Source organism: Rhinatrema bivittatum, chromosome 17, assembly GCF_901001135.1.
Source record: "Rhinatrema bivittatum chromosome 17, aRhiBiv1.1, whole genome shotgun sequence".
Lineage (NCBI taxonomy): Eukaryota > Metazoa > Chordata > Amphibia > Gymnophiona > Rhinatrematidae > Rhinatrema > Rhinatrema bivittatum.
The window spans coordinates 3054728-3075851 of NC_042631.1; the positions used below are offsets into that span (position 1 = coordinate 3054728).

Here is a 21124-nt window from a genome sequence, read left to right on the forward strand (position 1 = left end):
GGGAAGTTCACTGACAGGCCGGCCTGAGAGTAGGAAGGAGGGGAGGAGCAGGGCAGTTCTGAAGGACTGAGCAAGGAGGCTCTTATATTTACCCTAGCCTAGGAGAGAAAAGAAAGGCAAGAGCTTGGAGTACATTTTATAGACCAAAAAAGGTGACTGAAAGGGGAAATAGCTGGGTCAATATACACATCCCATTTTGGTTTTTCACAGAATCCCCCAACAAAGAGGGAGGTTCAAATTAATAGAAAACCAGGAAGTGAACCTAGGATCTGAACCAAGGCAGGGGAAGAGCGCGTTCATCTTAGATAGATTAAGCATCATAAGAACATAAGAACTTGCCATGCTGGGCCAGACCAAGGGTCCATCAAGCCCAGCATCCTGTTTCCAACAGAGGCCAAACCAGGCCACAACAACCTGGCAATTAACCAAACACCAAGAAGATCCCATGCTACTGATGCAATTAATAGCAGAGGCTATTCCCTAAGTAAACTTGATTAATAGCAGTTAATGGACTTCTCCTCCAAGAACTTATCCAATCCTTTTTTGAACCCAGCTACACTAACTGCACTAACCACATCCTCTGGCAACAGATTCCAGAGCTTAATTGTGCATCCAAGAGGAAAGAGTTGAAAAGCAGAATGAAAGCTGAGCCGACAGAGGAATTCTGGGATTCGTTGTCCCAGAGTTGTTTGTTTAATGAAATAGTGTAGTCACGGTGTTAATCCACTTAGATACATAGTGGAGGCATAAAGATCAACCTACAAACTAGTGTTACCTTTTAACTGCACTATATTTAATATATTTGTGACTAGTTTTTCGGAGTTATGTTTCCTTCATCAGTTAAGAGCAAAATGAGTCAAGGATGATGTTATCCAAATATGCAAGTGAATTATAGAGCGGATTACAACATGAGTTGTGCAATAAAAGGAGGGGTGGCCTGAGAAACTTGAGGGAGGCAAAGAAATAAGCAGCAGTAGTGGGTGAGGAAACCAATGTCTCTGTGTTTGTTTCAAACTATTTGATCTTTATAATTTCAAATTCCTGGGTACTTTTCACTTTGCTCTTTTCTTTAAGGAGATGTGGGATCGATATAGAGAACATGGGAAAACCCCTTTAGTACATCAGGTCCTATATGAAGAGTCAGGCGGTGACCAGGAGAAGCCTGCTCAATGCATTAACCCTGTTACTCTGCCATTCTGCCACAATTTCATTTCTAGCTTTCCACAAGATCACAGACTCCAGATGCAATGTGGGATTTCTAACCCTGCCTCTTCCATTCAAAATCAGCACTACAGTTACCACAATGCACCAGAAGCAGCCTAAAGTCTTTTGCCAAAAGCTGGGTCCCTTCACATTCCTGCCAGATGGATTGTGGAGGTGAAAGCAGCCAGGGTGAGACTCAGCTGCAGCTACAGTGCAGTTTACTGGAAGGTACAATCACCAGCACACACGCCTGGTGCTGCTTACGCAGCTCCCTTCAACGCAGTGGTTTTTAATCAAAACAGCTTTTCACAGACCTCCTTATAATTACTGTTATAAATTATAATATTCTTACCTTGTCCCAAGGATCTTCTCATGAAAGGAGATCTCTGTGTACTTTGGATACAATATGCACAGTGTGCAGTTTCCCCTGGAGATCCCAAGGGTCGAGCTGCAATTAGGAGAATATTTCTTGGGTCTGAACAGAGACAAAAAGTATATTGAATAGGTTTCAGCCTAAAAATCCTGAAATCTTATATTAAGCATATTATATATACTGTACAGTATATGGTCTGTTACTTCTGCTTTGTAACTGGATGCGTTACTTGTATTTACAACATTTTATTTATTTGTAATTCACCAGGAGCGCCGTGAATGCAAGGTGAGGGGGAAATATGAATAACACCTTCCTGGAGGAATACAGGAGCTGTACCTGGTGCACCTTGGTGCTACTCTGCTAGAACAAGCTGGCCCCCTGGCAGTTTCTGGTTGCTCCTTTCAGCATCCAGCTCAGTCATACAGTGCCAGGAAGCTTTCATTTCCAAGCAGTGGGCATCTTCCATCACCTTCCCTCTCAGGAACAGGGCTCAGCCACCAAACACAGCTCCCGGACTGTAGTGTGAACCCTTGCCCCTGAGTGATGCGTGAGACTCTCCCCATTCCCAGAGACCATGAATGCTGCCTCTGCACATCCCCAGGACTTGCACTATCACCCAGCCCTGAACCAGTTTCCCCTTCACGTGCAGCCAGCTAACTCTCTTCTTTCCAAGACTGCAGCGATCTCTGGCTCACTTGGCCTTTGCCTTTACCTTAGAAACTGCCTCAGCTACCTTGCGTGTTCTCGTAACTACTTCTAAAAATGACTTTTGGAACTTTCCGACTGTTCCCTGCAGCGGGTACATCTGTGTCCTGGAACCTCTGCACTGCCCAGCCTTCCTTGGGGTAGCTTAGGCTTACCAATAGTGGCATAACAAGATCTTTTTGTACCTGGGAACTCTGTCCCCATGCTGAGCTCTGTCTCTTTCATATCAGTAGAATTCGTAGACTAAATCCTTCTGCTTTCTCTATGCTATGTTCTAACACCACCACTGCCATTAGCCATTAGCAATGGTTACATGGAATAGACTTAGTTTTTGGGTACTTGCCAGGTTCTTATGGCCTGGATTGGCCTCTGTTGGAAACAGGATGCTGGGCTTGATGGACCCTTGGTCTGACCCAGTATGGCATTTTCTTATGTTCTTATGTTCTTACCACCTATAAAAATTGTGCCAGACTAAATAATTTATTAGATTTTCTTCTAAATTATCAGTCGGATAGCTGAAAATCCGCACCCCGCAGCCCATTCCACGCCACTGATTATGTCACTGCATCCCAATAAGATATTCCTGTGCAAGAAGTGAAGATCCATATGTACAGTTCTTACGTAAAACAGGCATCAAACTACAATAAAAACCCTATGTCTAGGGCCTAGGACTAGTAATAGTATTGGTTTCTGCTGAAATGGTTTGAGCAGATTATTTTCCTGCTCCTAAACATGTCTGATAACTTTTCTGTTTTGATTCTCCAGGCAAAGACAGCAGCTTGGCAGACCCTGAATTAACCCCGAACAGTGATTCTGTGGGAATGGATAGTGGCTATCTCACCGTGAAGGAAGGGGTGAAGGGAGCCCAGGACAGGGCGAGCGCTGACCTCCCCAGTCCTATGGAGAAGGCCGACTCTGAGAGCAACAAGGGCAAGAAGAGGAGAAACAGAACCACCTTTACCAGCTACCAGCTGGAGGAGTTGGAGAAGGTCTTCCAGAAGACCCACTACCCAGACGTCTATGCCAGGGAGCAGTTGGCAATGCGAACAGACCTCACAGAGGCCCGAGTGCAGGTAAGCACCAGGAGCCTACTGAGGTCTAAAAAGTGAGGCTACAAGGTAGATAGTGATATATCAAAGTATACCAGGACAGTAATGTCATCTGGGCAGAGTGGTACGCTTTGCATGAATCTGTCTTGTATAGGAAGGGATTGTCTTAGATTTTCAGTTAGAAACTGCCTAATTTTCTGTTCTGACGAGTAAGAGAAAAGCACCCAGTCCAATCCATTTCAATGGTGCCTTCTGACAAACCTTCATTCTCAATATGCACGTCTCAAAATGTTCCACCAAACAGCGTTTGAAAGCTGTCTCCTCTCAATGCATCAGAGTTCCCACCAGTTCAGGGCCAGAGAATATTCCTCCAGCAGCCAGGGCCTGCCTAAGACCCCCGCCTCCCATGCCTGATATGTTAATGAAAATATTTTAAAATTGCAGCCCTGTAATCCAGTGTGAGTATTAAAACCCAGAGAAATGTCAGCCCGCCTGACATGGATAGCAGGTTCTCGCTATATGTTAACAGAAAGTACTCATATATCTTGATCCCTTTTCCTCCATAAAACCCTGGGAGGCTGTAGAAGGAAAGCCGGAGCTAAGCCTGCAGGAAATTAAACCTGAAATGAAAACAAGCTCAAAGTTATTCAGTTCTCTCATCCCGTGTGCCAAATTCCCATTCCAGGCCAGTGATAAAGTGGGATCCAGTTTCATCATTTGGGATGAATTCTAGCTCTGTTCTCCTCTCCCTGGTGGGCTGTAAAATGAAGGACAGGCCAGAGGTATCGGTGGTAATGGTGAAATAATTCCACCTACAAGCAACTGGATTTCTGATGAAACAATGACCCAGGTTTATTTCCCCTTAAAGCAGAGGTGGTGGGCTGGAAGGCAGCTGGGGGAGATGGGCAAAAGAGGAGGGTCTTACATCAGACCTTCTAACTCACCATCCTTATAGGGGTAATACCCTCATTTTAAGACAGTAACCCTCTTCCTCACATCAGACCTTCTAACTCACCATCCTTATAGGGGTAATACCCTCATTTTAAGACAATAACTCTCTTCCTCACATCAGATCTTCTAACTCACCATCATTATAGGGGTAACACCCTCATTTTTTCTCACATCAGACCTTCTAACTCACCATTATAGGGGTAACACCCTCATTTTAAGACAGTAACCCTCTTCCTCACATCAGACCTTCTAACTCACCATCATTATAGGGGTAATACCCTCATTTTAAGACAGTAACCCTCATCCTCACATCATACCTTCTAACTCACCATCATTATAGGGGTAACACCCTCATTTTAAGACAGTAACCCTCTTCCTCACATCAGACCTTCTAACTCACCATCATTATAGGGGTAATACCCTCATTTTAAGACAGTAACCCTCTTCCTCACATCAGACCTTCTAACTCACCATCATTATAGGGGTAACACCCTCATTTTAAGACAGTAACCCTCTTCCTCACATCAGACCTTCTAACTCACCTCATTATAGGGGTAACACCCTCATTTTAAGACAGTAACCCTCATCCTCACATCATACCTTCTAACTCACCATCATTATAGGGGTAACACCCTCATTTTAAGACAGTAACCCTCTTCCTCACATCATACCTTCTAACTCACCATCATTATAGGGGTAACACCCTCATTTTAAGACAGTAACCCTCTTCCTCACATCAGACCTTCTAACTCACCATCATTATAGGGGTAACACCCTCATTTTAAGACAGTAACCCTCTTCCTCACATCAGACCTTCTAACTCACCTCATTATAGGGGTAACACCCTCATTTTAAGACAGTAACCCTCATCCTCACATCATACCTTCTAACTCACCATCATTATAGGGGTAACACCCTCATTTTAAGACAGTAACCCTCTTCCTCACATCATACCTTCTAACTCACCATCATTATAGGGGTAACACCCTCATTTTAAGACAGTAACCCTCTTTCTCACATCAGACCTTCTAACTCACCATCATTATAGGGGTAACACCCTCATTTTAAGACAGTAACCCTCTTCCTCACATCATACCTTCTAACTCACCATCATTATAGGGGTAACACCCTCATTTTAAGACAGTAACCCTCTTCCTCACATCAGATCTTCTAACTCACCATCATTATAGGGGTAACCCCTCATTTTAAGACAGTAACCCTCTTCCTCACATCAGATCTTCTAACTCACCATCATTATAGGGGTAACACCCTCATTTTTTCTCACATCAGACCTTCTAACTCACCATTATAGGGGTAACACCCTCATTTTAAGACAGTAACCCTCTTCCTCACATCATACCTTCTAACTCACCATCATTATAGGGGTAACACCCTCATTTTAAGACAATAACTCTCTTCCTCACATTATATCTTCTAACTCACCATCATTAGTTGGGTAACCCCTCATTTTAAAACAGTAACCCTTTTCCTCACATCATGGATATTAATGGAAGCAGTCTATTAACTTTCCTGTTAGGACTATGACATTCCAGCTCTTTTGGTCTGATAAATGACAAATTTTTATAGTAATGGAGAAAAGAAGGTAGAAAGTTCTGGTTCAGCTGGTGCAGTTCAGAAAGTCTAATTTTCCCTGGAGGATAGTGGGAAAGGGAGTAGGAGCTACAATCTAACTCCAGTATTGAGTAAACAAAAAAGTATTAATTGCCAAATAGATTAAAATGAATTTTCAAGAATAACAGATCAATCTGAAAAGGACTCGTCCTTCAACACATTAAAGTAAAGAAGAAATGTATTAAGGCCACCACCAAACACTGCTCTTACATCTTATTCCTTCTTAAGGTACAGTAAGTTCTTACCACAGATAAATAGTGAAGAAGTACTTTAGAATTTAAGGAAGAGGTGGGGGCTGGAGCAGAGGGAGGAAGAGGAAGAGAGGGTGGGGTGGGGTGGTGTCGCTGTAGTAGATAAATCTAAGAGTAGAAGAAGGGACGGTCTTATCTCAGTTGCACAGTGCATGCTAAACTGTTGTGAACCTTGGTTGACCTCTCCTTTACTGTATACATGCACCTGCAGGTCTATGACTTTGCATTTGTATGTCTGCATGCACCAAAATGGAAATCAAATCCTTCCTTCCTTTCAGATATCCTAATACTGAGCAATATGCAATGACCTACTGTAGCAAGATGCATTGCCATAATGCCCTCTTTCTTACACTGGTACTGCAAATGGTCTCGTTCCCTATGAAACATAGGAAAAGTAGATGACAAATACATTGCTGTTGTATGTTTCAAGTGCAGCTGATAGTTTGCAATGATCAAATGTACCTTGTGCCATTCATGATATACAGGAATCAGGCATAGGTTACAAATTAATGGACTTTGCTTTCTGAAGGAACAAATGTAACCTTCACACCTACTTTTTCACTAATCGCCATCCAATACCACAGCAAGCACACCACTTCCATAATAATTCTCCATCACTGGTCACCAACAAACATCACAGAAAACATACAACTGCCATAAAAATGTCCCACCGTGATTGTCTTTTCTGATGTCTTTTGATGGTTCTAATTCAATTATATGAAACAGATTTTGACTTTGGCTGAAGTGAACATCAAGACTGATGGTTGAAAAGGAGGGAATTTCTGTCTAAGATGCAGGCAAGGTTAATATTTCCATGAAAGGACACCAAATTTTGATGTTCACTGAAACATAATGAACTCAGGGACAGATTTAACGATCAGGTTAAAATGAGCAAAATGCCCTCTTGTATGTTTGCATCTATTCCCTTGGCCTTCTTAGTGAACTCTCTTTCCTAAAACCTGGAAATGTATTATGAACCAAAAAAATCACTAAACCAAAACTGTTGTATACCACTGGTGGGAGGACTCAGGAAAACCCTTGTACCTTTGGAGGGAATCCCGTTTGGAGATGGGTGAGAGCAGCATTGTCTCTCTAGAGATCTTCTGTTTGAAGCCACATTTTATATTGGATCCAGACTGGAACTGCAGCCAAAGTTTCTTTCTGACAAAGTTAACAATTAATGACAACCTGCCTGGAGAGGTTAAGCATAAGGACTCTGGGAGTGGTAATCTGTATTGCTGTCAGCTTATGCAACATCCATCTGATGGGTGAAGAAAGTTGAAGCAACTTATGGGATGGGACTTTACCCGCTCTCTAATCATGGCTGCCTGAGATGAAGCGGAAGATCCTTGTTTCCTGCATAAGTGTTCTAGCTGTGATCAGTTATTGGGATTTTCTGATTTGGGCACCACTGGGCCAGTTATACTTATGATGTAAACTTATTTATTTATTTATTTATTTAAAACATTTCTATACCGGCCTTCATGAATGGGATTCATATCAGGCCGGTTTACATGGAACAGGGGAAACCAGAAGTAAAAATAAAACCAACTAAACATAAATAAGAAAGGTCGAAAATTCAAAGTTACAATAAACAGGTGTATTGAACTTGGGAGCTAGTGTAGCTAGGAATAAGTGAAGTAGGAGTAAGAGCGATAGAGATTAACTAGGTAATTATCAATTAATATGTTATGAAATTATTAGATATTAAGTTCCTTGATCTGGGTATGACGAGTTAATTTGTGTTAGGGGAAGGCTTGGAGGAAAAACTTAGAGATAAATGCCATTTTTAAAGTTTAAAACTGTTACAACTTTTTTTTTCATCTGAACTGAATTAAACTCAGATCTTTTGCACTCCTGGTTTGTTACTGCATTGAATTTGCAAGTAAAAGAAATCTGACTTATTGTAACTACTACACTGCGGAAAACTAACCGCGCCTTGTTCTCTTGTGAATCAACCAGTCCCTAGATAGAACTCAAGTTAATTGCTTTGGTTACTGCTCTTCTATTGCCCACCAGAGAAGTCTCTGGAAGAGCATCACATCCCTGGCAGTGTCATGCACTTACCATCCAGGGAGATTAGGGTCACACTTGTATGGTTTTGAAACAATGCGTCTTTTACAAAAACTTGTGCAAAGGTCACTGCTGGACTTTTCTGTATTTAAGGAGAGGGTAAACATCTCCCAGTGGATCCGAAGTTTGGCATTTTGCTGAGTAGCATTAAATGAGAGGTTGCCAGGGTACAATTTCTCTCCGGCACTGGTTTCTGCGTCCTCCTGTTTACTGCAGGAGAAGCTTCTCTCAGTCCCTCTCCTTCCCCACAGCAGGATTTTCCTTCCCCTCTGACCTTGGAGCAGGGGGAAGACAGTCAGACACATAAAACCCAATATTGTCATCGCTTTCGCCCGCACTGATGTGGCAAGCTTTGGGATGTCAGAAAGCACACAGACACAAACCTCCCAAATTTAAACCAGAGCGAAGATAGGGAGCAAGCCAGGCCCCACTCAAACACCGGCCCAATCCTCTCATCCCATCCGAAGCAGCCGGCAGCTGTGCAGCTGCTGCATCCTTTAAGGTCACTCCTGATTTATGCATCTACCTCCCCCTCCCTGACCGAGCAGGGAGGCCGCGTACCGCTGACATTCACTTAGAGCAAAGGACAAAGGTTGAAATGATGGGCAAAGACTCTCGCTTCATAATGCAGAAGAGGCTGAGGCCAGGCAGCTCGTCTGTCTTTATCACAGTGAAGAGGCTGAAGATGAAGGGCTGTCCCCTTTCCTAATGCTGGCAAGACAGAGAAGGCCTCTCACATGAAAGGTAGGATCTTGTGCCTCTGGGATTGCGCACGGATAGTGCAGGGCACAAGTTGTACAACAGGGGACAAGACATCCATTTCCTGCTCCACCTCCTGATCCACTTTGGCACCTGAAGTCCTAATTTCAGAGGGAAAACTAGTGACCCCAAAACCATCCTTCCAGAAAGTGGGTCACTTGGCAGCTCCTCACTGAGTTTCCTTAAATTACAACAAAGATTCAAACTCTTTTCTCTTCCGATTGAATAGCCTGGGGTATCGCTCTCTGCCTCTTCTGGCTGCATTTCAAGTACAAGGACTAGGATCGGGGTGGATTGGGCTATCAGGGGATCGAGCATCCCCCGGTGGGCCGGTCGCGGCTGTGACAGAGCCGCGCTCGGCAGACCACGTGGTATCTCCGGAATCCCCAGGCCGGTCGTCAGCGGGAATCCGCCCCTGGCTAGGATTGAGAACCTGTACAATATTTGGGGGTAATGCCCTGCCACCTGACCCCACTGGGAACGGGATGATGTAATGACAATTGTCAAAGCAGGACAATTAAACCTCCTGTTACCAATAAAAGGTCTTGGCATATTCACGCTTTGCTGGTTAAATGCGCTATGAACGGTAGATAACAATTTCAAGTGTGCTGCTGACTATGTGCCAGTTCTTTGGTAAAATTTCATGCCAGCCAGGCACTGGGGGAAAAACCCCTCTACACCATCCACATATTCCTGAGCTCCAGCCTAGCAGATGCAACCTTTTACCCTTCCAAGTAATGATTGGAGCCTCTGAAACAAGGGATGTTCGGCGATGGGAATACAAAGCACTATGGGGTCAGTTTTCAAAGGAGCTGGGCACCTCTATCATGATTAGGCCTGAGCACCTAAATTTAGGCTCCAGTTTTCAGAACAGAAAACCATACAAAGTGCCATGCTGAGTCAGACAAGGTCCTTCAAGCATCCTGTGTCAAACAGTGACCAATCCACAAGTACCCGGCAGATCCCAAAGAGTAGACGTCTTCCTTGTTGCTTACTTCCAGGGATAAACGGTGGTTTTCCCAGATCTACTGGGCTTATAATGTGTTATAGACTTTTCCTCCTGTAACATTTAGACCTCACTATGCTAAATGTCCTGTCACATCCTTTATCAACAAATTACACAGCTTGATTGTGCGTTGAGTGAAAAAAAATGTGTTCTCTGGTTTGTTTTATAACTGCTACTTGTTAGTTCCACAGAAGGTCCCCTAGTATTATTTGAAAGGGTAAATAAACCATTTCCTATTTACCTGTCTCTCCCCCTCCCACACACACGCTCGTGATTTTATAGACCTCTATCCTATCCCCTCTCAGTAATTTCCAAGCTGAAGACGCCTTTCTTCACAAGGGAGCTGTTCTATCCCCTTTATCATTTTTGTAGCCCTCCTCTGCACTTTTTATAATTTTGCTTTATCTCTTTTGAGATGTGATATCCAGAAATACACACAATACTCAAAGTGCGGTTGAACCATGGATTAATAGAGAGGTAGTAATATATTTTCAAAAGAACATAAGAACCTGCCATACTGGGTCAGTCCAAGAGTCCATCAAGCCCAGCATCCTGTCTCCAACAGTGGCCAATCCAGGGCACAAGTACCTGGCAGGAACCCAAACACTAAGACGATCCCATGCCACTGATGCCAGTAATATTAGAGGCCATTCCTAACATTCCTTTTGCTTTTTTGATCTTGTATTGTCCACAATGACTCCAAGATCTTTTTCCTGGATGATGATTCCTAATCCAGAACCCAGCATTGTGTACCTATAGTCACCTTTTGCTTTCTCATAAACATTAAATTTCATCTGCCATATAGATGCCCAGTCTTGCATAATTTTATATTATTTATGAATAGGTTAAACAGCACCAATCCAAGATCAGACCCCAGGGGGACCCCACTATGCGCCTTTCTCCACTGGGAAACCCAAATATTTTCTCCTCCTCTGCTTCCTGCCTTTTAACCCGTTACCATTCCACAATAGGACACTGCCTGCTATCCCATGGCTTTTCAATTTCCTGAGGAATCTTTCATGAAGGTCTTTGTCAAAGGTCGTTTGAAAATCCAGATGCAATGTACTGATCAGCTTTCCCTTACTCACATGTTCATTAACATCTTCAAAGCTCGCTAAGGCAAGGCTTCCTTTTGCTAAATCCATGTTGGCTCTTCCCCATTAGGCTATGTCTATCCATATGGGCTGCTAGTTTTGTTTTTAAGAATAGTTTCTAACATTTTGCCTGGCACTGGTACCAGTCTATTGTTTCTGGATTGCCCCTAAGCCCTGAAAACTGGAGGGTGGACATTTTGTAAAAATTGGCATTACACTGGCCATCCTCCAGTTCTCAGGTGCTGCTTACAGGTCTGCAATTATATAATTGAGTTCTTTCAGAACCTGAAGTTAATGCCATCCCAGTCCTTGTGATTTGTATCTTCCATTTTGACAGTGATCTGCTTTCATTCCTCTGAATCATGTTTCCAGTGTACGGATCTCCCCAGCATCCTCCTCAGTAAAAACTGAAGCCAAAAATTCATTTAGTTTTTCTGTTCTGGTTATTTAGCAGCTCAATTAACTCCCTCACACACTTCTTGCTTTGACTGTACTTGAAAAAAAGCTTTACTATTAGTTTTTGCCTCTATAGCAAGCTTTTCAAATTCTCTCTAGATGCCTAAAAAGTGAGCAAATATGGAGGTGCAGTTAGAAAGAAGAAAAAAAGTTAGGGGCCCATTTTCAGTTGTTGTCTGGCCAGCAAAGTTGGGATATTCAGCTGCATTATCTCAAAGAGAGCTGGCTAACCTTATCCGGCTCTGCTGCACGATGAGAGCCAGCAAGATAAGTCTGAATATTGGAGTTAGTCAGCTAACTAAACTTCACCACAAAATGCCCCCAGAATGACTCCAACTTATTTGGTTAAATTTTATTTGGCTAACTAGTTACAGGCCGATACAGTAAAGCGTGCTCCAGCGGAGCGCACTGTTAGCCCAGGTTTGCACGCACATTTTCGACGCACTAATTATACCCCTTATACAGTAAGGGGCCGAAAACACGCGTCCAACCCCCCTCCCCCCCCGAGACTAATAGCACCCGCAACATGTAAATGCACGTTGCGGGTGCTATTAGGCATTTCCGCGCGATTCAGTAAGTGAAATGTGCAGCCAAGCCGCACATTTTATTTTCAGAAATTAGCGCCTACTCAAAGGAAGGCGTTAATTTCTGCTGGCACCGGGGAAATGCACAGAAAAGCAGTAAAAACTGCTTTTCTGTGCACCCTCCGACTTAATATCATGGTGATATTGTTGACAAAGTGAGGTATATATTAAGTTTTCAAATAAAGCCTACATTCTAAGCAGTTCACAGAAAGATATTCATATAATCAAATAAATTCCAAAAGCACAATACACCATCACCACAAAACAGAACACCCAAGGATGAACGAATTTGATGACCGCAGACCTCCTTATCCTGGACTGTTACCATATTCCTCTAAATGCTTCCTCAAACAAATAGGTTTTAAAGCCTTTTTCAATTTTCTTTAAACAAGGCAATTGATTCCAAAACAAAGGGCCAGCCATTGCAAATAATCTGTCCCCGGACTCTGCCAATCTCACAACACATATTGACGGAACATGAAGTAAACACTGGCTTGGCAACCTTATATGCACGGAGGGGCAGTTACTACCCTTAACAGAAACACGGGGGTAACCTGCACGGAGCGGCAGTTACTGCCCTTAACAGAAACACGGGGGTAACCTGCATGGAGCGGCAGTTACTACCCTTAACAGAAACACGGGGATAACCTGCACGGAGCGGCAGTTACTACCCTTAACAGAAACACGGGGGTAACCTGCACGGAGCGGCAGTTACTACCCTTAACAGAAACATGGGGGTAACCTGCATGGAGCGGCAGTTACTACCCTTAACAGAAACACGGGGGTAACCTGCACGGAGCGGCAGTTACTGCCCTTAACAGAAACATGGGGGTAACCTGCACGGAGAGGCAGTTACTACCCTTAACAGAAACACGGGGATAACCTGCACGGAGCGGCAGTTACTACCCTTAACAGAAACACGGGGATAACCTGCACGGAGCGGCAGTTACTACCCTTAACAGAAACACGGGGGTAACCTGCACGGAGAGGCAGTTACTGCCCTTAACAGAAACATGGGGGTAACCTGCACAGAGCGGCAGTTACTACCCTTAACAGAAACACGGGGGTAACCTGCACGGAGCGGCAGTTACTACCCTTAACAGAAACATGGGGGTAACCTGCACGGAGCGGCAGTTACTACCCTTAACAGAAACATGGGGATAACCTGCATGGAGCGGCAGTTACTACCCTTAACAGAAACATGGGGGTAACCTGCACGGAGTGGCAGTTACTACCCTTAACAGAAACATGGGGGTAACCTGCATGGAGCGGCAGTTACTACCCTTAACAGAAACACGGGGGTAACCTGCACGGAGCGGCAGTTACTGCCCTTAACAGAAACATGGGGGTAACCTGCATGGAGTGGCAGTTACTACCCTTAACAGAAACATGGGGGTAACCTGCATGGAGCGGCAGTTACTACCCTTAACAGAAACACTGGAGTAACCTACACGGAGCGGCAGTTACTGCCCTTAACAGAAACATGGGGGTAACCTGCACGGAGCGGCAGTCACTACCCTTAACAGAAACACGGGGGTAACCTGCACAGAGCGGCAGTCACTACCCTTAACAGAAACATGGGGGTAACCTGCAGGGAGCGGCAGTCACTACCCTTAACAGAAACATGGGGGTAACTTGCACGGAGCGGCAGTTACTACCATAAGCAAATTGCTGTGCAGACTGCATGGAGCATTTGGTCCTTTTTTGCCATCATTATTATGTAAATTGCTTTCAGGCCCTATAGATTTTAAAAATGGAACTAATGCATTGTGGAGTCTTACTGTCCAAAGTGTTATGTCACAAAAATTAAAAGTAATCTTAACTTTTCCAGAAAAATGCTAGAAGTCCCAGAAATAAGTGCAGGCGTGTGTTTGGGTTTTCTCTTGTTTCTCGCGTTCTGACCTGCCCTCTCTCGGCCTCCTGTCTCTCCCAGAGAGCGGCCCAAGACTGTACGTCTGAATGGAAGGAAAGGTACCCAGGGTTTGCTGCTTTAATCTGTTTTGTGTCCCGCAGAGTTCACTCTGGATAAGAAGAATCTCTTTGCCACCATTTGTAGTTTGTTACAGCTTTGTAGGCGCAGGCACCAACATTTTTTCATGTCACAGTGACCCTGGCTTTGCTCTCTGGTGCTATTTTCAACCGCGGTCAGGCAGGAGCACCGATCTCCGAGAGGAAATGTTCAACAAGAGCGGAAGAAGTCGGATGGAGGAGGGGGAAGGTTGAGGGGAAACAGGGAAGGGACCAGGGATGCTGGGAATTTTGGCAGCAATGAAGATCTTTTTTTTTAAATGAAAAAAACAAAAGAAAAAAGCAAAATTTAATTCCTTTTTCTTTCATTTCTCCTTTCATTTCTAACAAACGCACATCCCTACAGTTTAGTTGTGGATTTGGGTTCCCGTCGCTTAAACGCACATCATCTGAAGGGAGACGCCTTCATTAGAAAGCAGACCCTTCCTCTTCCTCACCCTGACCTCAGTGGCATGACGCTGCCCTGGCCAAACGAGTCCCTTGCAGCCCATGAAGTGGAAGAGTAAGCCTGTGGTTAGAGCAGGAGGCTGGGGACCAGGGATGCCCGGGGCTCTCCTTCTTTGCCCTCCATTGCCTCAGGACGTTTCCCATTGAGCAGCGGTGCACATTCACTGTGCGTACCCTGAAATCCAGCCCCGTGTGGGGCTCTGGAGGACCAGACACAGACCCCAAAAGAGCAGAAAACCTTTCATAAATAGGCCACTTAAGGGTAAGCCCTCTGGGAGATGGAAAGGAAAAACCAGTAAGAAAGGTGGAGGTGATGAGCACAGAGGAGCTGTAAGCGTGAAGACGCGAGGAGAAAGCCAGAAATCACCCGTGGTTTGTGGCACTGCAAAAAGAAGCAAAGTGTCCTCATCTCTGCGTCAAGCCACAAAATCTCCTTCGGGAAACCGGGGAATCTGAATAAAGGAAATATTGCAGAGGTTTGTTTATTTATTTAGATTCTTTCTTGCTGAATTTTGTTCTGGACGCTCTTAGCTTCAAGGCTGGAATCCCTCACGGATGAGGGTGAGAGTCTGTTCGGTTTCAGAGAGGATGGAGGGCCTGAGGCTCGATTCGGAGCCTACAGGGATCACATGAAGCAAAAATTGCCCCAGTTTTGTCCCAAGTGTCTTTCCCCATGAAAATACTGGGACATTCCCATTGCCAAATTTGGAGCAAAAGTTTGTTACATCTCTCCCAAAGCCTGAAGCTTCAAACAACTACAAGCTAAAGATAGACAAATAAACTTTCCAGAAAAATGCAGAAGAGTAACAGGAGACATGTGTATCTGGTTACCTCTGCACTAGGGCTTCTTGCACTCACACGGACAAATCTGACAAGGACTTATAGGGCCATGGAAAATTGCAACTGCCAAACAAAAATCCAGTTCTGTAGCATTTTAGAAGTTTTCTCACAATTATATTGCTTTCTGATCTTCTTTAGCTATGGATTTGTTCATTTGGTCAAGTTGCAGCCTGTCTGTCCCTTGGAAATTTATGGTCATATTTAAGTTTCAAGGGAGCGCGGGAGCCACGTTACCTTGTGAGTGGCCGCTCTGATCCTTGGTTGTCCTCTACAGTAGCCTTTGCAAACACTACCACCTTGAATGTAGGTCCTCAAATATTGCCCTGTGCTTATCTCCTCAGGTCTGGTTCCAGAACCGAAGAGCGAAGTGGAGGAAGAGAGAGAGGTTTGGACAAATGCAGCAGGTGCGCACGCACTTCTCCACTGCATATGAACTGCCACTCTTAACCCGAGCAGAGAACTATGCACAGGTGAGCACACAGAGACCCGGGCTTGAACTCAGACCATCATATAGTACCCACCAGTATCCCTCCTCACCCAGCATTGGCTTCAGACATTCACTGGAAATGTCTTATGTAGACAACCCCCTAAAAATCCCCTTTGTATTAGCCCTTAGATGCTCGGCTTTCTTCCTTAGTAATCCCAGTTTTGCTTTTGTAATAAATTCAGCCTAGAATGGGAACCCTGGCTCCAGTCACCAGGCGGAAGCCAAGCGTTTACTACCTGAGCAAACACCAGATGCAGTTGTTAGAATTGCTTTACTCTCTCTGGCTCCATAGCTTATATTCAAGTGTTAACTCCAGCTCCTGAATAAACCTGGGGTTTCATACCCTTTGGGTGCTGCCACAATTTAGTTGCAAAGCTAGGATATGACCTTTCATACTGCTTGTGAAAATTGCAGCTAAGTTTAATTAGACAAATCACTTCCTGTATCTGGGAAGCACCTTAACCTTGACAAATTTATGGTGGCTCTCATGTGCTTTTCATAACAATACAGTGATCAAATGAATTGATAATTCCAGATTCTTGAGATGGCAATCCTGGGCCATATTGAAGAGTTTGCCTTATCAATCATGAAATATAAGTTAACACTAAGCCAATACCCAACAGATGGTAAACTCTTCCCTCCAATTATTAAGCAACTACCCACAGATAGGAACATTATTACCAAGTTTATTTTATTCTTACAAACATTCACCTCTCTTAATAAGAGTATCCATCCAGAAAATACTCATAACATATAACATATCCACAGTTATCAAAAAATGAAAATGTAAAATCTGCTCGTGCTGATATCAGTATCTAGCTTGCAGAGATATCAATGAGTACAAATGAGGTATAATCCAAAGAATCTCTGTGACTTTGTTGATGTAATCAATCCAAATGCTGTGGATCTATAACTTCTTCAGCAATTCATTGTTCAATGATTAAAAACATTTTTATATAAGCAATACTTTGCAATCCACCGTGGAAAAGATAACTGCAAAAATGCTCTTGTAGAATTAATTTATCATCACAACAAGAGCTTGGGAATTTTCTTGGGGTATCTTCAAAATGTAAATTAGAAATTATCATATTTTGTTTGTTTTTCTTTCATTCTGTTTGGAAAATGAAATGAAATGAGCATTTCCTATGTCATTTCAAACAGCAGCATATTCCTACTCTCTAGGAGCCATAAAAGTGTTCTGGCATGGAGCTGACACATCATGCAGCTCCCTTGCTCTCCCACAGCCTGAAGCAAGCACAGTACCCCCTAAACCAAACCATGATCACTGTATATCTCAACTGCAAACATCCACCAGAAATGCTCATAAAATGCCTTCCGAAGCCTTCCTTAGATCACTTATAACCAGACTGGGCTGCAAATCTTAGAGAAACAAAATTCTGCGACTGAGGCGCAGACTCGTGCAAACCACTGTAAAAGTGTAAAAAGGATGCTCCAGTGAGTACCAGCTACCATCATCAAGACAACTGGAGATGCACCTAATGGACTGAAATAGAGCCGGAGACTCCATCAGAAGAACCTTTGGTTCCTGTCCTTACATGAATGCAGCACCCGCTGTTCCAGAGCGCTTTCAAAGCATGGAGGATGGACTCATAGTGGTACCCACCAGTCCCTGTGCATTCTCCCAGATGTACCGCAAGAGCAGAGTAAGACTCGGGGGAGGGAAGTTAAATATTCAGCCCAGAATGTGTTCTCCAGAATGCACCAGTCCTAGCCTCCCTTCCATCTGCTTTTAAGCTGCATGTGAGAAAGATTAAGAGGACAAAGCGCCATGCAGTTTCCCTTTGGAATTTGTTTTCCTCACATTCCCCATCATCCATACCTGTAAGGAACATGCTAATGCATGCACACCTGTAAGGAACACGCTAATGCATGCACAGCTTATCCCTGTTCACATGCAGGGTCTGCCTACCGCTTTTTGGGAGTTTAAAGAAATCCTTCTGAAACTGGATGGTGAATAGCAGCAATGAACTCAAGAGGAATAGGAGCAGGGGGAAAGAGCTCCACAGACGTGGATTCACTTTCTTCCTGTTTCTTAGGATGTTTTGGGATTTCTCCTGCTCCTCTCTTCTTTGCACTTTTAAGCCGCCTCCCTCCACACTTTTCCCTTCCTTCTTCCTGGAGCTTCATATTTGACCCTTTAAGCCTCCTCTCGGGCTTTGCCTCTTGCTCTGCTGTGAATCCTGGAAGCTGTCAGGGGCCTGCCTGACCTGCGCAGAGAGGAAAGGGATGTAAGCAGTGATCCAGGCGAAGGAGCGAAAGGACCCACACACAGCAAACGAGGGCTCTTTTCTTCCATTTCACTGCTAGCACAAACATAAAATGAATCTGAAGGAGGTAAGAGGTCAGGGTGTACAAGAAGGGGAACTGTGGAATGCAGAGCTCTTCACATCTGGATCCTCTTTCATCTCGCAGACTCTTACACCTATTCCCCGTGGAAGGGCCTCCTGCCGCCCCAGCCCCTTCTGCACTATACCAGCCTTGTTTTCTTTTTTTCAATCTGAGAGCCCAGATGTAGGCTTGCGATGGATGAACATTTTACAATGAATGGTATTTTTTTTTTTTTTGCAGAGATGTAAAGAGCTCAAGGCTGCTCAGATACTGAATGAAAATATTTTTCCCCACTCCCTCCCTTAAAACTTGGGGCGAGATTTATGTTTTGGGCCAAAACAGAGCAAAAAGAAAAGAAAAAAAGCCTGCAAATCACTTTGCTTCCACACTTTCTGAAGTGGTAGCTCCTTTACCCAAGGATTGAATAACCTGAGACTTCAGGAAGAAAAAAAAAATCCTCTAAAAATACTGTGCAAGCAAATACTTATCTGTAAAAAGAGACTTCAGCCCGAGAGCTGTAAAGGAGGAGACTGTTTTAAAGTGGCTTTCTCCCCCCAGTCTTCTGGAATCCGCAGTGAGCTCGTCCCCGTGCAAGCCACCCTCACCAGCACAAAAGCAGGTGCTGAGCAGAAACGGCGCCGCCAGTCCTGGGGCAGCTTTCAGGATATCCACAAGGAATGCACAGGAGCTCTGCATGCACTGCTTCCATCCCAGGACTGGGGAGAGAACAAGCAAGGCTGGAAGTAAGAGTGTGAAGCAGCAGTGAGCTCGTCCCCGTGCAAGCCACCCTCACCAGCACAAAAGCAGGTGCTGAGCAGAAACGGCACCGCCAGTCCTGGAGGCAGCTTTCAGGATATCCACAGGGAATGCACAGGAGCTCTGCATGCACTGCTTCCATCCCAGGACTTGGGAGAGAACAATCAAAGGCTGGAAGTAAGAGTGTGAAGCAGCAGGAGCCCCCACCCCCTCTCCAGCCTGGGCATATTCCACAGATGGAAAATCAGCATCAAGGTTATTAGGGGAGCAATTTTCAAATTGTCTGTGTCGGGACAAAGATTATGTGCACTTTTTAGCCATGGGCTTTGCACGAATTCTCACCGTGAAAGTGCGAGGGTGCTTTGCCTTTGAGACTTGCTGGGCTACTGAGCACACGCGCTCGCTTGCCCTGCTGCTTTTTCTCTGATTGGAATTTTGCTGATCAAGGGTGCGTGTGGTGCTGAAAATTCGGTTTCTCCTCCCCTAACCCGACCACGCCCCTGGGAATGCCTCCTCTTAGTGCACTTCAGCCTCACCACAAGATGGCAGGGAAAACGCTTTGTACCCACATTAAAATCACTTTGGAAATTGTCCTCAGGGGATGATTTTCAAAACTGTCTGGATGCAAAGCGCTGACAGAGCTTGGCATTACTTTTTAAAGGGACAATGAACACATTCCTTCCCTTTGCAAAGGATCCACAGGCTCAAAGAACCCGTGAACCTGATTTTTCTGTGGATACAATTTCTATGGAAAATAATGTGCAGAGATTTGGAAATACACTGTATTCACATTATTATCTAATCCCACACAGCTCCCCTCACTCCATCTAAAAGCACAGGCACTATGAAAAGCATTCTGTGTTTTTAGCTGGAGGCAGACAGCCCCCGTACCTGTGCAAATGGTTTTGAAATTTCTCTCTGTTACATGATATTATCCTCTTTTTGGGCTGGCTTAGTTCGTTTGAGGAGCATAACCCTCCATTATCGCTGATTCTCTGTCTTCAATTTTCTCTCTCTCTCAGATCCAGAATCCATCTTGGATTGGGAACAACGGTGGTGGCTCCCCAGTGCCTGCCTGCGTGGTCCCCTGTGACACAGTCCCGTCCTGCATGTCCCCTCATGGCCACCCTCATGCAGCTGGAGGCGTCTCTGAATTCCTAAGTGTTCCAGGCCCTGGGAGTCACGTGGCACAGACACACATGGGCAGCCTTTTTGGCACTGCTGGCATCGGCACTGGCATCAATGGCTATGACCTGAATGCTGAACCAGACCGCAAGAGCTCCAGCATTGCGGCTCTCAGGATGAAAGCCAAGGAGCACAGTGCAGCCATATCATGGGCAACATGACAGAGTACGGCCCGCCCGCCCGCCCGCCCGCATCAGAACTCTGACAAAGGAAGAGACCCGAGTCAAGTCATTCTCTTCAATTTAAGATATCAACTGCATTTTTTGGATTTGTGTGCTGCACTTTTAGCAAAAACTAGGATTGAATGGACTCTTTTGTAGGATTACATATTACCATAAGTGAAATGCTTCACTTATACCAGTTGAAGTGCTCAGCATTTAGAGATCAATTATGAACTTGCAATGCCAAAGGATTAGAGATCTCATGTATTTCATATAGACAGTGCATTTTCCTTTTCTTTGTGTTCTTATATACCGTTTGTTTTTCAGAATTGGAGTTTCCCTTCTTATCCTATTTGCCAAGCACTGGCATTTTCGCTGGCATGAGATTTAAGCTTTATCAACTGTCTTGTTGACCAATGAAATACCCATAGGGCACCAGAAGCTAAAGCCTGGGGTCAGTGAAGACCCCGTCACACACTAGAATACGTTTCCCTACATTCTCCCTTTTTCTGCTTGCTCTCAGGGGGAGTTTTCATGGCACTAGATCTTAGTGTGAAGTCTAGTAGAGGACACTGCAGACCTGAATGTAACTATTTCCCTGTACCCACCTCCATCACACACACATTCTAGGAGGTGCAATCCAGTGGCTGAAAAGAATTGTATCTAAAACCAATATTTTCTCAGCAGTAGGCCTGAATGCCATATTTGAAAGGGAATAGAACCTCAATTAGGGCC

The 21124-nt window shown here is 44.5% G+C and overlaps 1 protein-coding gene across 1 annotated transcript in view; it reads left to right on the forward strand.

The window, feature by feature from the left end:
* ALX4 (ALX homeobox 4) overlaps window positions 1–20389 on the forward strand; it is a 60565-nt gene extending 40176 nt beyond the window's left edge. The window contains exons 2-4 of the mRNA XM_029583168.1: window positions 3047–3354; window positions 15793–15921; window positions 20066–20389. Of these exons, the coding sequence (XP_029439028.1) occupies window positions 3047–3354; window positions 15793–15921; window positions 20066–20389 (761 nt within the window). The remainder of the gene's footprint in view (window positions 1–3046; window positions 3355–15792; window positions 15922–20065) is intronic.
* The last annotated feature ends 735 nt before the right edge of the window (window positions 20390–21124 follow it).